This window comes from Durio zibethinus, chromosome 19 (assembly GCF_047325235.1).
Source record: "Durio zibethinus cultivar Kanyao isolate XHJ-2024 chromosome 19, ASM4732523v1, whole genome shotgun sequence".
NCBI classification, from domain to species: Eukaryota; Viridiplantae; Streptophyta; class Magnoliopsida; order Malvales; family Malvaceae; genus Durio; species Durio zibethinus.
Window position 1 is genome coordinate 23,171,069 of NC_143180.1, and position 14,905 is coordinate 23,185,973.

Here is a 14,905-nt window from a genome sequence, read left to right on the forward strand (position 1 = left end):
GATATCTCACTCTTGTGCCTTTGAAAATAACACTAAATCCATCAGCAAGGAGTTACAATTCTAATGATAAGTGTGATTATCATATGGGGGCAATTGGCTACTTAACTGAAACATATAGGCAGTTGAAAGAAAAGGTTAAAGATCTTATCAAGAATGGTATTCTGACTTCGGAGGTAATAAAACAATGAAAGTTGTTGACTCCATTCAATTGTCAAATGTGAGAAGTTGAGATGAAGAGGGAGGTGTCAAGTTTTAAAAATCAGGATATGATGATTTCTTTTTGATTTTTTACTATGCACGTATGACATGTACATTGTATCTCTATGAGTTATCTAACTTATTTTGGAAGAATCGAATACTTTAGATCTTTTTCATGAAATTTTCTCTTTGTGCATTTGTTTGAATAAAAGTCTCGCATAAGTAACTTTCAAGATTTCAAAAAAATAAAAAAAATAAAAAAAAGAAAAAAAAGAAAAAAAGTTTTATTTTGCAATAAAGATGGAAGGATTCTTAAAGGAAATGATAATTACTATTAGGAAAAAGCTCATCAAATACCTCAATAACCTTTCAAATACTTTTATGTCCCTAATCACTCAAATGATTGGACTCATCAACCATAACGCTTTAGGGAATGTGAGCTTGAATTCATACCTTAAAAGGCCGATAATCTCTTCTTAAGCAAAGAATAAAAGAGATTATTTTTGAAAGTTTGTTTTGAATTTCAAAAATTAGATACTCTTTCAAAATTTTCAATTGATAATTCAATGTGTGTCAAAATTTTACTATGACCATAGATACAAAAATGCTTAAGCCTTTTTCTTAAATAACATTTGTTTCATGTTTTAAGACACATTGAGAAAAAAAAAAATCCCTTTCTGCCTAAGACTATTTCATACCTTTATACCTTTTCTCTCTCTTTCACCAAGAAAATGCCAAAAAAATTAGAGCCCAAAGAGCCTTTTTGAACTATGCGATCGATCCTATACGACTTGATTATCATTAGAACCTTGAGTAAAAAAAGATGGGGCATAAAAAAAAAGGGAAAAAAAAAGAGAGAAAAAGAGAAAAAAAATAAACAAAAGGGACATATTCAATTATTTACTCTTCTAGCCAAGTGAACATGTTTGAAATGATGAATGATCATCTTTCTCTATCCTTCTCATACATAAAAATTATCCATTTGCTACCCATTTGAGCCTCTTAAATTTTTTTTTGTTCCAAAATAAACCCTAGCCAATGATCATTTTCTACATTAGGGGGTAAAATTAGGATACATTCAAGATTAACTTTGAGAAAAGTATCCGATATTGAAAACGTCTAACCTACCCCTCGAAAGTGAAAGTCTGGGATAAAAAGTGAACAAGGCTTCAATTAAAATTTTAAGATTCAAGGAAAGTGAACAACTAAAGATAAAGTTGGGTATTTCTAAGAAAGAGTAAAGAAACTTTAGAGATAAGAATCTGAGGCTTCAATCAGAATTAAAAATAAAAAAATAAAAAAATATGTACCTCAAAAATGAGAATTCAAGGCAAAAAAAATGATGAGTAAAGTTGCTGAAATTAAAGCCAAATGTTTCAAAAAAAAAGGGGGGACAAAAGAAGAAAGTTAGAGAATGCTCATCAGGATCCTTGGCCTAATCACCCTGAATAACATATTTTGAGCCTATGTATCCTTTCTTTCAGAACCCTTAACCTCAGCCTATATTATACACCCTGGAAAGCCCACTTTGATCAAATGTGAATACTTGGATTGAAGAACAACATCCTTGAATTTGTATATACTTGTTGAATTTTTCATTGATAAAAATATATATATATATATAGCTCCAAAGTGAAAACCCTAAAAGGGCAGTTTAGAGCTAAAATCATTTTTGAGGCCTCATAATGAATTTCAGAGTTCTAAAGTTCTATTCAAAATAAAAGGTCTCGATACAAATCCTTTTGAAGGACTAGTACCCATTAAAGACCTTCTCTTTAAAAAAAAAAAAAAAACCCAGCCTTATCTTCTTCTCAAATTGTGTTTGAAAAGTAATGACTAGTTTTGACTCACATTGGAGTATCACGTTTTCAATAAAAGAAGTGTTTTTTTTTTTTTTAAATTATCTCTTTTGTGAGCCCAAGAGAAATCCTTGCAACTCTCGTCGAGCTTTCCAAGAGATATGTCCACCAGTAAAAGGAGTTGAATTGTTAATTACCCTCCCATCCATAAGCTTTCTAAATAGTAATCATCAATTTTCAAGAGATTCAAAAGTCTTGAGTTTAAAATTTTTTCATTCAATTGCAAAGATACTTTATGTGGGGTAATTTTTGATCACTTTTAAAAATTTCAGAGATTATTTAAGCATTTTATACATAATATTGAGATCATTTTTGGATAAAAATGAAACAATGAAAATTTAAACAAAAATTTTTCATTTGCATTTGCATCTGTATCATAAGAAAAGATATTCTTATTTGCATCACTTGCATTGGCATTTGTATAAAACATTTGCATTCACACTATAAGAAGAATTTGCATTTGCATCATGGCATCTGCATCCTAAGAAAAGGTATTTGTAGGGGCATCTACATGAAAAGAACATTGTCATTTGCATTATGAAAAGTTAAATGTATCAAACATTTGCATTCTTACGTTGGCATTGACATTTGTATTGACATTTTCATTAGCATCATTTGATGAGAATAGACATTTGTATCATGTTTGCATTTATCAACTTTGTAAGTATTAAAAACAAAAAAAAAAAGAAAGAAAAGGGGCATGTTTTTAAAATTTTAAAGTCTCTATTTAAGATGAACCGTTCTCAATCAAGATTTCAAAGCCTCTGTTTAAAAGGAACCAATTTCAATCAAGATTTCAAAGCCTTTGTTTAGAGGGAACCTTTCTCAAAAAAGATCTTTAGAGTCTCAAAAATCTCTAATCAGGTGAAAATCATGTTTAAAAAGATTTTCAAATTTTTAAAGTTTCATTGCCTCTGATTATGAGGAGCATTCAAAGATTTTGAAATTTGTAAGACCTTCGGGCATGATTTCTAAGACCTCCGGGTATAATTTCGATTCATGGTGTTATCCCGATCAATTTTTTATCTTTCAACTTACGGTGTTATCCCAGTCGATTCTATAAGACCTTCGGGCATAATTTTGATTCGAGATGTTATCCCAATCGATTTTTTATCTTTTGACTTACGGTGTTATCCCAGTCGATTTTGTAAGACCTCCGGACATAATTTTGAATCACGGTATTATCCCGATCGATTCCTTATCTTTCGACTACGATATTATCCCGATCGATTTTGTAAGACCTCCGGACATGATTTCTAAGACCTCTGGGCATAATTTTGATTTACGGTGTTATCCCGATCGATTTCTTATCTTTCGACTTGTGGTGTTATCTCAGTCGATTCTGTAAGACCTTCGAGCATAATTTCGATTCGCTGTGTTATCTCGATTATTCCTTATCTTTCGACTTGCGATATTATCCTAGTTGATTCTGTAAGACCTCCGGACATGAGTTTTAAGACCTCCAGGCATAATTTTGATTCGCGATGTTATCTCGATCGATTTCTTATCTTTTGACTACGATGTTATCTCAGTCGATTCTGTAAGACTTCCAGGCATAATTTCGATTCCTGATATTATCCCGATCGATTTCTTATCTTTCGACTTACGGTGTTATCCCAGTCGATTCTGTAAGACCTTCGGACATAATTTTGATTCCAAGTGTTATCTTGATCGATTTTTTATCTTTTGACTTACGATATTATCCCAGTCGATTCTGTAAGACCTCCGGACATGATTTTTAAGACCTTCGAATATAATTTCAATTCACGGTGTTATCCCGATCGATTTCTTATCTTTTGACTACGATGTTATCCCAGTCGATTCTGTAAGACCTCCGAGCATGATTCTTAAGACCTACAGGCATGATTTCTAAGATCTTCGGACATAAATTTGATTCTCAGTGTTATCTCGATCGATTTATTATTTTTAAAAAAAATCCACGATTTACTTTCGGATAAAATCGTTGTCTTTGTTTTTACTTTATTCCTGATTCTCAGTAATGTGCAAAGAAGGGTAATTGTGGACATCAATTTTATCCCAAAAAAATAAAAATAATAATATTATTAAATACAAAAATATAAAATACAAAAAATAAATACAAAAAAATAATACAAAATATAAAAAAAAGGAAGAAAAATAAAAAACAAAAAAAAATTGAGGATGGCAGTGGTGCCATCCCTAGCACCACTACCACCAGGCCCACCACCCATCCCTTACCCATACCCTATTCATCCTATCCTACTACCAAAAAATACAGAAGAAATAAAAGAGGTATGAGGCTCGTGCTCATACCCTATGTCGAACCACATGCCTTTCTCACCCAAACACACACGGCTGGAGCTTTATAAATAGAGCTCTTAGCCAAACCAAAAAAAAAAAAAAAGAGAGAAAAAGGGAGGAAGGAGATTCTGCCAAAAAACAACAAAAAAAATAAACAAAAATTCACACAGTCCTCCCCGTAGGGAGGAACCCAGCGCCAAGCTTCCTGCAAGAAGAAAAAGGGGTCAGTTTAAAAAAAAAAAAAGATTTAGAATACAAAAAAAAGAGTCTCACCGAAACTTCGAAAGTAAATCTGGGGAAGTGGGGATTCTTTTTGGTGAAAAGGACCTCAGATCTAAACTTAGGAGGTAGAGAGAAATATTTTAGTGTTTTTGGAAATTTTTCGACCACTGGAGACGACGGTCGATGACCAACGAACGACGGCGACGGAGGCCTATCGGCCGGCATTCGACTGAAGAAGAAACGAACAAAAAAACAATCATTTTTTGTTGGAAAAGAAAGAAAAATGATCGAAAAAATTTTTTTGAACATTTTATATAAACGGTGAAAACCAAAACGACGTCATTTCGATAAATGCCCAAAACGGTGTCATTTATGCCAAGGATGATCCGCACGTTGACCCGGACCTGACCTGGGGTCCGCATAACCTACTCGTTAACCCGACTTCTCAACGGCTATGAACCGGGTTGATCAAATCAAATCGAACCACTCCCTGGATCAGCTTGGACCGCACTTCACTTGGCTCAACCGAACCACCACTGAGCCAAACCTTTTTCGGTTCAACCGAATCGTCGTTGAGTGATCCGGTTCAAGTAAAAAAAAATTTTTTTTTTTGAATTTTTTATATATTATTATTTTTGTTATTTTAAGTATTTTTTTTATATATTTATGCATGATAAGTTTTAAATTTGTTAGGATAAGTTTTCTAATTATTTTAATAATAATAAAAATGAGAATAAGTAAGATGATAATTAAATATATAATAAAATGCTTTAAAAAATAATAATAAAATAATAATAATAATTATTTTTTCTCCCTAGATGTTGGAGGGAATATAAAAATTTTTTTAAAAGAAATAATTTTGCCAGATGTTGGGGGGTTATTATTAATAGATTTTCATAAAAAAAATAATAAGAAAATTTTAAATTAATTTTCAAAAATTATTAAAATCGAACCTGCTTTGAAAATTCGTCTAGATGTTAGGGATTTTTTTAAAGATGTTCGTATTTTCTTAAAAACAAAATCTTAAACGCTAATTCTTAATTTTTAAAATCCTAGGTTTCTAAAACCCCTAAAAATCTAAAATCCCTTAAATCCAAACCTTATAAAATCTGAAACCCCTAAAATCCAAAGCCCCCCAAAATTCAAAATTTCAAACCTTTAAACTCTTAAATTAAAATCCCAAAATCTAAAATTCCTAAAATTCAAGCTTTAAAACCCTCTAACCATTAAAACCAAACCTTCAAAACCTCTACTCAAGCCTTTACTCAAAACCTCCTAAAAATCTTAATGACACATGTGAAAATTCTATTTGAAGCAATTTGTTCTCGAATGCCGCCTACATAATGGGGTATTTAGTAAATTTTATTTCGTTAAGTCTTTTCACACGATTTTTTAATTCGCATTAATAATAAGTTTAGTTAATAAAAGTACAACAGTAAATTGAGATCTTAAATATAAACAGTAGCACCTAAGCTCTACCTAGATATTGGAGAGTTGTGGTGGTCTCATTATACTTAAGAATCTAACTTTAAAATTGCATCTCATCCTACATAATACTCATTGGCATACATACGTTTGCGTATTATCATTGGTAATTATTTACATTATTTTGTCTTTAATTTTTATTTACTATTTGATGATAAAATATTTTATAATTAAAAAAAATAATACCTTTTTTTTAAAAAAATTATGATATTATAAAATAAAATAAAAATAACATTCCGAAAAAAAATAATTGTATAAAGATGTTAGAGAGTCACTAACATTTATCTTCTATAAAGATTGTTATTTCGTTTTAAGGATTATTGTATTAAATCTTAAGCAAAAAGAGTTATTTTAAATTTTGTCTAGATATTGAAAAATTTTAATATAATTCTTTAACTTAAAGATTTTCTCAATATTTCTAAATAAAAATTTTAGCAAAATTTTATTTTTTCAGATGAAGGGAATTATTGTTAAATTTTAAATTAAAACCATTTTTATCCAACTCTAAAAATAGTGCGTAATTAAATGGTACCAATTTATAGGCGTTGTGGGGGTGCTAATCCTTCCCCACACGTAACTGACTTCCGAACCCAACCTGATTTTTCGTAGGCCAAAATTTATCTTTTTGATAAACTTTAAATCCGTTTTTATAGTTTTATTAAAAAGATAAATTTTTGGGTGGCCAATCACACCCTAACAAAAAATGGTAGCGACTTTTCTTATTTATTTCGATTTTAAAACTCTTTCACGTCTGGCGCTCCTAAAACCGTTACGACAAATATCTGATGTAAGTAATGATATAAAACATCTTCTTTTAAACGATGATATTAATTCAAAATTTAATTTAATTAATTTATAAAATTATTTTAAAAAAATATTTATTACATTTTTTAGTTCAAAATTAAACTTTGCTTATAAAAAAACCACTGTTTGTATTTTGAATTTATACAGTTACTTTTTTTTGTTGAAAAAAATTAAAAATTAAAAAAGATTAATTTATTTTTAAAATTAAGATAAATCATCAATTTATAAGAAAATTTATAAAATTTGTAAAATTTTTTAAAATTTCATATTATCTAACAATATATCATAAAAATTTCAATTTGAATATTTTATATTCAAACCTTAAATTTTAATTATTTTAACCAATTTTTATTGAAATTTATTCAATTAATTTATATTTACATATACCTCCGGTTATAACAATTTGAATAAAACAATATAATCAAAATGTACTTCTTTCAATTTTATTTATAGAATCAAAAGGAAAGTTTTTGCCCACTGAATTAATTTTTAATCAATTTTTAACACCTTACTTTCTTAATATCGTAATGTTATTGTTTTTAATAATTTATTTTGGAAGGCAAGTCCCTTTAGACTCTTTCCCATGATTCGTCCTTGGTCACAATTTTTATATGTAAAATAAAAGTGAATACTTAAGAATTACAATAAAAATGTTAGGGGTGAAAAAATTAAAAATTTATTTAAAATTATAATATTTAGTTTGATTTAGATTATTTTTTATTTAATTTGAATCAAATTTGATTATTAAATATATATATTAAGTTTAGATCGAATTTAGATCTAAATGTAAGATCTAACTTGATCTTGATTTAAAAAAAAAAAAACTTTAATCCTATCTAGAAATTTTAAAAACCCGCACGTGTTGAATTGAGGCAAATAAAAAATTCATGAGATAAGGGGTTGTTTTGCCAACCCTACATCCATAGATTTTTTTTTTACAACATTTATCTAATTAAAAAAATTAAAAACTAAAAAAAAAAAAGAAATGATAGGAAAAATAAGTTAAATAGGGAAGTAACGTAGTAACTTTAATAATATAATATATATAATTATAAAATCAAATAAACAATAAAATATATATCTGAGCCGGATAAAATACTCTAAACTTGCATCTAACCTAATGATGATTTTTGGAAAAACCTCAAGGTGAACCCAAACTTTAAAAGAACATATTTATTGGATTAGAAGGAATCAAAACCTATTAGACGTAGGTTGTTTTGTCACCTACACCTTCATTGACATTTTTCTTAATTCAAAAAATTCATTTATTGATTTCTTTTGTTTCAAAATTCATATAATTGAAAAAACAAAAAACAAAAATAGATAAAAGCAAAAAGTGATATAGGATATCAAGCATACACATCTTTTGATTTTTTTTTTAAATATTGATATAATTAAAAAAGAAAAAAAACTAAAAAAATTAAATGAAAAGCAAAAAAAATTTACAAAAAGAAAAAAGTTGAGTTTTTTTTATAAAAAATAAAAATATATTAATTTTTAAATATAAATAAAAATGACAAAGTAAATGAACATTAAATATAAATTAAATAAAAAAATAAATAAAAAAAGTAATTAAAATGTAACTTACCTTTTTAATAAAATCTTAAAATTAATTAAAATGTATTAAAAATATAATTTTTAGGTATGTGAAAATAGTCTAGGTTTGGGATCGATTACATGTGGGGTAAGATTACCATCTCCACAGCACCCGTTAAAAAACACTACCAATTAATTATGTATTATCTTTAAGTTTTGACAAAATAATCTTAATTTTGGTATTTAGAAAATAATTTCCTTGACTATTTTCATTTCCACTTTCGTTATTTCACCCTTTTTCTTTTTTACAAATTTTTTCTTTTTTATTATTTTATATTTTAAAGATTAATACATTTTGTTTAAGAAAGATAAATTAAAACTTTATTATCAAAAATTCTCTTAAAATATTTTAATACATTGATAACATTGAAAGAATTTTTCTCACTTAGGGATTCTTATGAATCACTACTTGAATTTTCTTATAATCTCATCTTCGGAGACTGGTATTTATTTTAAAAAAATTAAACGATATGCATTCGATGCACCTGATTAAATATTAGTGTGCATGTTTTATTTATCCTTTTTTTAATTGCTAATTGGTTTTTTATTATATTTTTCAAAAAACTTTAAAAGAAAAGGAAAATTTTTATTGTATTGAAAAATTTTTTTATAGATACTTTAATATGCTAGTAGTTTTTTTAAAAAATTTTCTCACATAGAGATTTCGTATGAATCACTACACAGATTTTCTTAAAATCTCATCATTGGATAAAATTTTCTTTCTCTTATTTTTTATTATTTTTAATTATTTAAATAAAAATGGTGGAATTTAATATTACCATTTTTTAAAAAAGCAATGCATATTTATTTTAGAAAATTTGAAATTTAAACATGTCTAAATAAATAAAATAATAAAAAAATTAAATTGATAAAATAAATAAATGTAAAAAAATGAAAATATAACTGAATCAGTCGGTCTGAAAATGGTTTGAAAATGTTTAATCTGGTTCAAATAAATCGACCTCAAATTAGAAGGAAAACTGATAGTAAAGAAAGTGATTCAATCTGGTTTGGTTGGACTAGTTTGCTACTGGTCTAGTTGGACTGGACTAAGGTTGGCAACAGCTTCCTACCTTGGGTCAGGTGCGCGGACACCAGATTGGGTCGGGTTCACACGTAGGTCTACCTAATTTTTTTTTCAAATCTATAAAATCCAAAGTTTTTTTTGTTCAATTTCCAATCTAACTTACCAAAAAAAAAAAAAAAAAACTCAAATGCTCTAAAAAAAATTAGTCTGCCACCATCTTTTTTAGATTTTGGCCACTTGCTATCGCTATCTGTCGACATTCTTTGTGGCCTAAAATTTTACCGTATGTTTTTCTCAACACCCTCGTCACGAATCCAACCTCTATTTAAACTCAAATAGCCTTAAAAAGCCCAGATTTGAGCTTAGAACTAATAGTTTGCATTTCTAAAAGCCTAAGCTTCGCCACTCCTATGAACCCTGTTTCTCACTGTGTTTATCCACTACCTATAGCCTTTTATTTTCTTTTAAAAATTATGCTTTAAAACTCCTAAAATTGCCCAAACAGAAAGCTTATTTTTTTCGATTCAAATTTTTTTTGTATTTTTTTTTTTAGCTTTATGGTGCTACTGCTCTCTTCTTTATGAGACGTAGTTTTTATATGTGATTTTTTATGGGTTTTAGTTATTTGGTAGGATAGGTTTTATTTTTTTATTTTTTATTTCCCTTTGGGTTTACACTGGTAAGTTTCGATTGTACGCAGTAGGGCTACTAGACGAGATGATTTTTCAGTTTTGCTTGGGTCTCTTGGCAATAGTGAGGAATGGTGAAGGAAATGGTCTTGATTGTAATGTTGTTGGTGGATGGTGGGTGAAGGTGGCATAGGGTTTTTTTTTTTTTTTTGGCAGCGTCCTTGGTGTTTGAATTTAACCCCTAATCTTTTTTGTCAAGCCACAATGGCTCATTTTATAGAGCCAAAATGGGATTTCGAATCCCTTGTGTTATAGGGCAGTGGGACTTTTGATGATGTTGCTAGCAACTAGAAAACCTGCCAAATTTTCTGCTATAAGGGTGGCTTGGCTTTAATAAAGGTTGTTTAGCAAGGCTAGAAGGGGATTGGGCACCAAATGAGGCTCGTGGGTATACATGGGTAAAGGTCTTAGTGGTGCCGTGTAAGGCACTAGGCTGTAAGATTTTTTTTTTTTGGATTAATTTTTAATTAAAAATAAAATGTTTTGAATAAAATCACGTTTAACCCAAATAAAATTAGGTGTCTACAAAAAAAAAACTTTGACCCTATCCAAAATTTTTTAAAACCCTTGTATATTGGATGGATAAATTGAAACTCATGAGATAAGATTGTTTTGTCATCCTTGCATTTATTGATTTTTTCTTATAAAATTTACCTAATAAAAAACGTCAAAAACTTGCAGCCGATAAAGAAAAGGAGCTTCCATCCAAGGTCAGGTTTTCTCTTGTCTATCATTTTTCCATTGAAATATAACTAAATTTCCTTAGGTATTTTAGTTTTGAGATAAAATCTATTGTACCCATAATTTGACTTAATTGTTGGGTGCATTATCCTCCATTTAAAAAAGAAGATTTGAATATCCGCTCCCCAATTAAAAAAAAAAAAAACTACTTCTGTAAAAACAGAATTTATTATATTTTATATAAGGAAAAAATTAATAGAACAATAAAAAAGTATAAATTCTTTTTTTTGGTTAAATAACTCCTAAAGTAATTGTAGGTTGTTTAATTTTCGTAGATGTATGGGCACAATTCCATCAGAATTTAAAATCTTTTAGTATTTTTGTTTTTCTTTTGTAACCAATATATATATATGAAAGGATTCATTTGCATTGATATAAAACTTTGTAGTTTTATGCATTTTTTAATTATTAATTTCAATAAATCTAAAAAAGAAAGAGATAATTCAAAAAAAGAAAAATGATTTAATCTCATCATTAGATTTATTAAAATCAATATTAGAAACCAATGTAAAATTAAAAATTTTTATACTATAATGATAACTCAAAAAGAGAAAAAATGATTGAATCCCATCCCCTAAATTTATTAAAATCAATGATTAAAAAATTATGTAAATTAAAAAATTTTAAACTAGAGTAAATTAATTCCTTATATATATATATATATATATATGAGTAGGAATTAATTTACAATAATGTAATTCTTATACTTTTTTGGAACATTTAAATCAAAATTATTATATTTAAAAACATTATTTTAATTCAAATGAGAGTCAAATTTACGAAACAATACATGCTAATGCGGGATGGTTATCATGCACGAATCTGCAGCTTATTGTTTGTTTCCTGAAAGGTTTGGACACATTTGTCGGCTAAAGTCTGTATAGGGGAACACTCTTCATCCAGATTTTCACAAGTTGCTCAAATATTGAGTGGATTACTCTAAATTAGAAATTTTCAATGGGATTGTCACTTTTCTTTGTTCTTCTATTCCTTCCTAGCTTCATCCTCTTCTTTCTCCAAAAACATAGAAACAAAAATGCTGCCAAGTTTCTTCATCCCCCTGGCCCGTCTGGTCTTCCCTTGATCGGCAACTTACTCCAGCTTAATAGCTCAGCGGCTACTCATATTTATCTTTGGGAGCTCTCTCAAAAATATGGTCCTTTAATGTCCTTGCAACTTGGTCATAGACAAACTCTAGTAATTTCTTCGGCAAACATGGCCAAAGAAATCATGAAAACCCATGACCTCGATTTTTGTAGCAGGCCTACTTTATGTGGCCAGCAAAAGTTATCTTATAATGGCTTAGATTTGGGTTTTTCACCTTATAATTCTTATTGGAGAGAGATTAGGAAAATATGCGCCGTCCATCTCTTTAACCCTAATAGAGTGTTACTTCATCGTCCCATTCGAGGAGATGAAGTTGCTCAAATGATCGAAAAGGTATCCAAAGCATCAGTCGGTTCGAAACCAATCAATTTGAGTGAGGCATTGATGTGTCTTACGAGTAGAATAATTTATAGAGTAAGTTTCGGCAAGAGATATGAAGAAGGAACTGAAAGAAGTAGATTCGATGCGTTGCTTAAGGAAACTCAGGCCATGCTTGGGAGCTTCTTCTTTTCTGATTATATCCCTTTCATGGGTTGGGTCGATAGACTCTCCGGTTTCCTTGGTCGTCTAGAAAAAAATTTCAAAGACTTTGATACCTTTTATCAAGAACTCATTGATGAACATCTTGATCCAAATCGGCCAAAACCCAAGCAAGAGGATTTTCTTGATGTTTTACTACAAATATGGAAGGATCGTGTGTTTCAAGTTGATCTCACTTTCGATCACATAAAAGCTGTGCTGATGGTAATCGATCTTCACTCAAAACTTATTTTAGTTATTTTTTAGTAAATTTTATTCATATCACGATTTCTTAAAAAATGTTTCGTGTTCATCATTAACCTAAAAATCTCCCTTGACATTTTAAAATTGTTTCAAATTTCATATTTTTTGGCAGTCAAATGTTAGAAGCTTGATGCAATTAGGCACTTCTGTTCCATGTGAATGTTCAAATGATCAATCAATCCACAATTTAAATACACATGGCACTAATTGTCTGTTAAATATTGTCAAGAATTTAATGTCACATTAATTGATGGAGGAGGAAGCATGTATTTGGAATAATTTAAAAGATCACGGATGGAAATTCGAAATTTAATTAAGTTGATTTACATAATTATTTATTACAAAATTGAGATTTAAATTTCAGTATATAATTTAACTTTTTTTCTCATTTTCAAACTACAGCCCTCTTTAAAAAAAAAAGAAAAAGAAAAACAGAATTAGTAATGATAAACATGAAAGTTTTAGTTTAAGGCTGAAATGAAACAATATATTTTAAAAAGTCTCAAATAAAATGTACTCATTTATTCAGGGTTATCATTAATTTTCTAACTTCCTAGTAGGAGTACGATTGTTACCCATTTTGTTTTCTTTTTATGTAGAATGTATTTGTTGGTGGGACCGACACCAGTGCTGCAACCGTGATTTGGGCAATGACCTTCCTAATGAAGAATCCTAGGTCTATGAAAAAAGTTCAAGAGGAAATCAGAAATCTCAATGGAAACAAAGGTTTCGTAGATGAAGATGATATTCAAGGTTTGCCATATCTTAAAGCTGTGATAAAAGAAACATTCAGATTGCAACCAACGGCTCCATTATTAGTGCCACGAGAAACAATTGGGAAGTGCAATGTAGCCGGGTATGAAATACCTGCCAAAACACTAGTTTTCGTGAATGCATGGGCAGTAGGAAGAGATCCTGAAGCTTGGGAAAACCCTGGAGAGTTCTATCCTGAGAGATTCATTGGCAGCTCCATCGACTTCAAGGGACATGACTTTGGGCTCATACCATTTGGTGCTGGAAGAAGGGCCTGTCCTGGAATACATATGGGAGTTGCAACTGTAGAGCTTGCCCTTGCCAATCTGCTTTGCAAATTTGATTGGGAAATGCCGGTTGGGACGGACAAGGATGACTTAGACTTTGATGTGATACCTGGTCTTGCTATGCACAAAAAAAATGCTCTTTTCCTTGTAGCTAGGAAGTTTAATGTTTGATTCGATGCATGTAAGGTTAAATTAGTTTGCTGCTTGCTATGGTTTGGAGTGTTTCAATTACATTTTGTGTTTTGAGTGTATTTTATGATAAAATCAATATCCACATGTGTTGGTTATGAAGAGTTATGGTCTCATAGACTTGATTTTGTGGAAGTTATTACAGAATTTTGAAGTAGTTAAACCACAACCAAAAAAATACAAATTGAGATTAGATTTATTAATAAAAACCAAATTTAACCAATTGAAATATTTAAAACAAAATTCTATCTATTTATTAGGAGTTACAATTTTGTGACTATGATTAAGTCACGTAAAAATTTCATTGTAACTTCCACCAAACTGAATCCATGGGATAAAAACTCTTGAAATGATAATTTTTTTTCTTACATAATATAATCTACTCTCCTAATTTGATTCAAATTAAATGATAATATTTTAAATTGTACTAAGTTTTAGGCACAAGGGCAAGTGTTTTGTTAATAATGAAAATTTTCAAGCATATGATTACTTTATATATATATATATATATATATAATAAGATATAGAAGTTGTCTGATAAAATATGTTAACATGTTAACGTAGATACTTATGTCAATAATTTATTTTCATGATACATAAGATAACTAAAATTATGTAATTTATGAAATTTTATAAATACCTAATTTTATTTTAATAATTTGTAAGCGTGTTTAAAAGTTCAATTGAATTTATCTAGGTTCTAATTACATCAGATTATTTATATAAGTGTTTAGATTTAAAAGATCTGTAATTTAATTTATTTGAGCTTGAAAACCCGAAACCCAATGTATAACCCAACATTCGAGGACCCAAGTTTTTATATTAATTAAGTTTTATTCATTTAATTTTAAAAAGTAAATAAAAAGGAGGAAAATTGAAATAAAA

General features: G+C 29.0%; 1 protein-coding gene across 1 annotated transcript; it reads left to right on the forward strand.

The window, feature by feature from the left end:
- The first annotated feature begins 11,785 nt into the window (after nucleotides 1-11,785).
- LOC149513553 (cytochrome P450 83B1-like) lies at nucleotides 11,786-14,118 on the forward strand. The gene is made up of 2 exons (XM_089748843.1): nucleotides 11,786-12,752; nucleotides 13,391-14,118. Exons 1-2 carry the CDS (start codon nucleotides 11,859-11,861, stop codon nucleotides 14,000-14,002), a joined length of 1,506 nt encoding a protein of 501 aa, XP_089604969.1. The 5' UTR covers nucleotides 11,786-11,858; the 3' UTR covers nucleotides 14,003-14,118.
- The last annotated feature ends 787 nt before the right edge of the window (nucleotides 14,119-14,905 follow it).

What these genes read in the sequence shown, in the direction of transcription:
- LOC149513553 (XM_089748843.1), top strand. Translation starts at nt 11,859, where the DNA reads ATGGGATTGTCACTTTTCTTTGTTCTTCTATTCCTTCCTAGCTTCATC. An exon ending in ACATAAAAGCTGTGCTGATG is followed by an intron (nt 12,753 to 13,390) that starts GTAATCGATCTT and finishes CTTTTTATGTAG; the next exon opens with AATGTATTTGTTGGTGGGAC.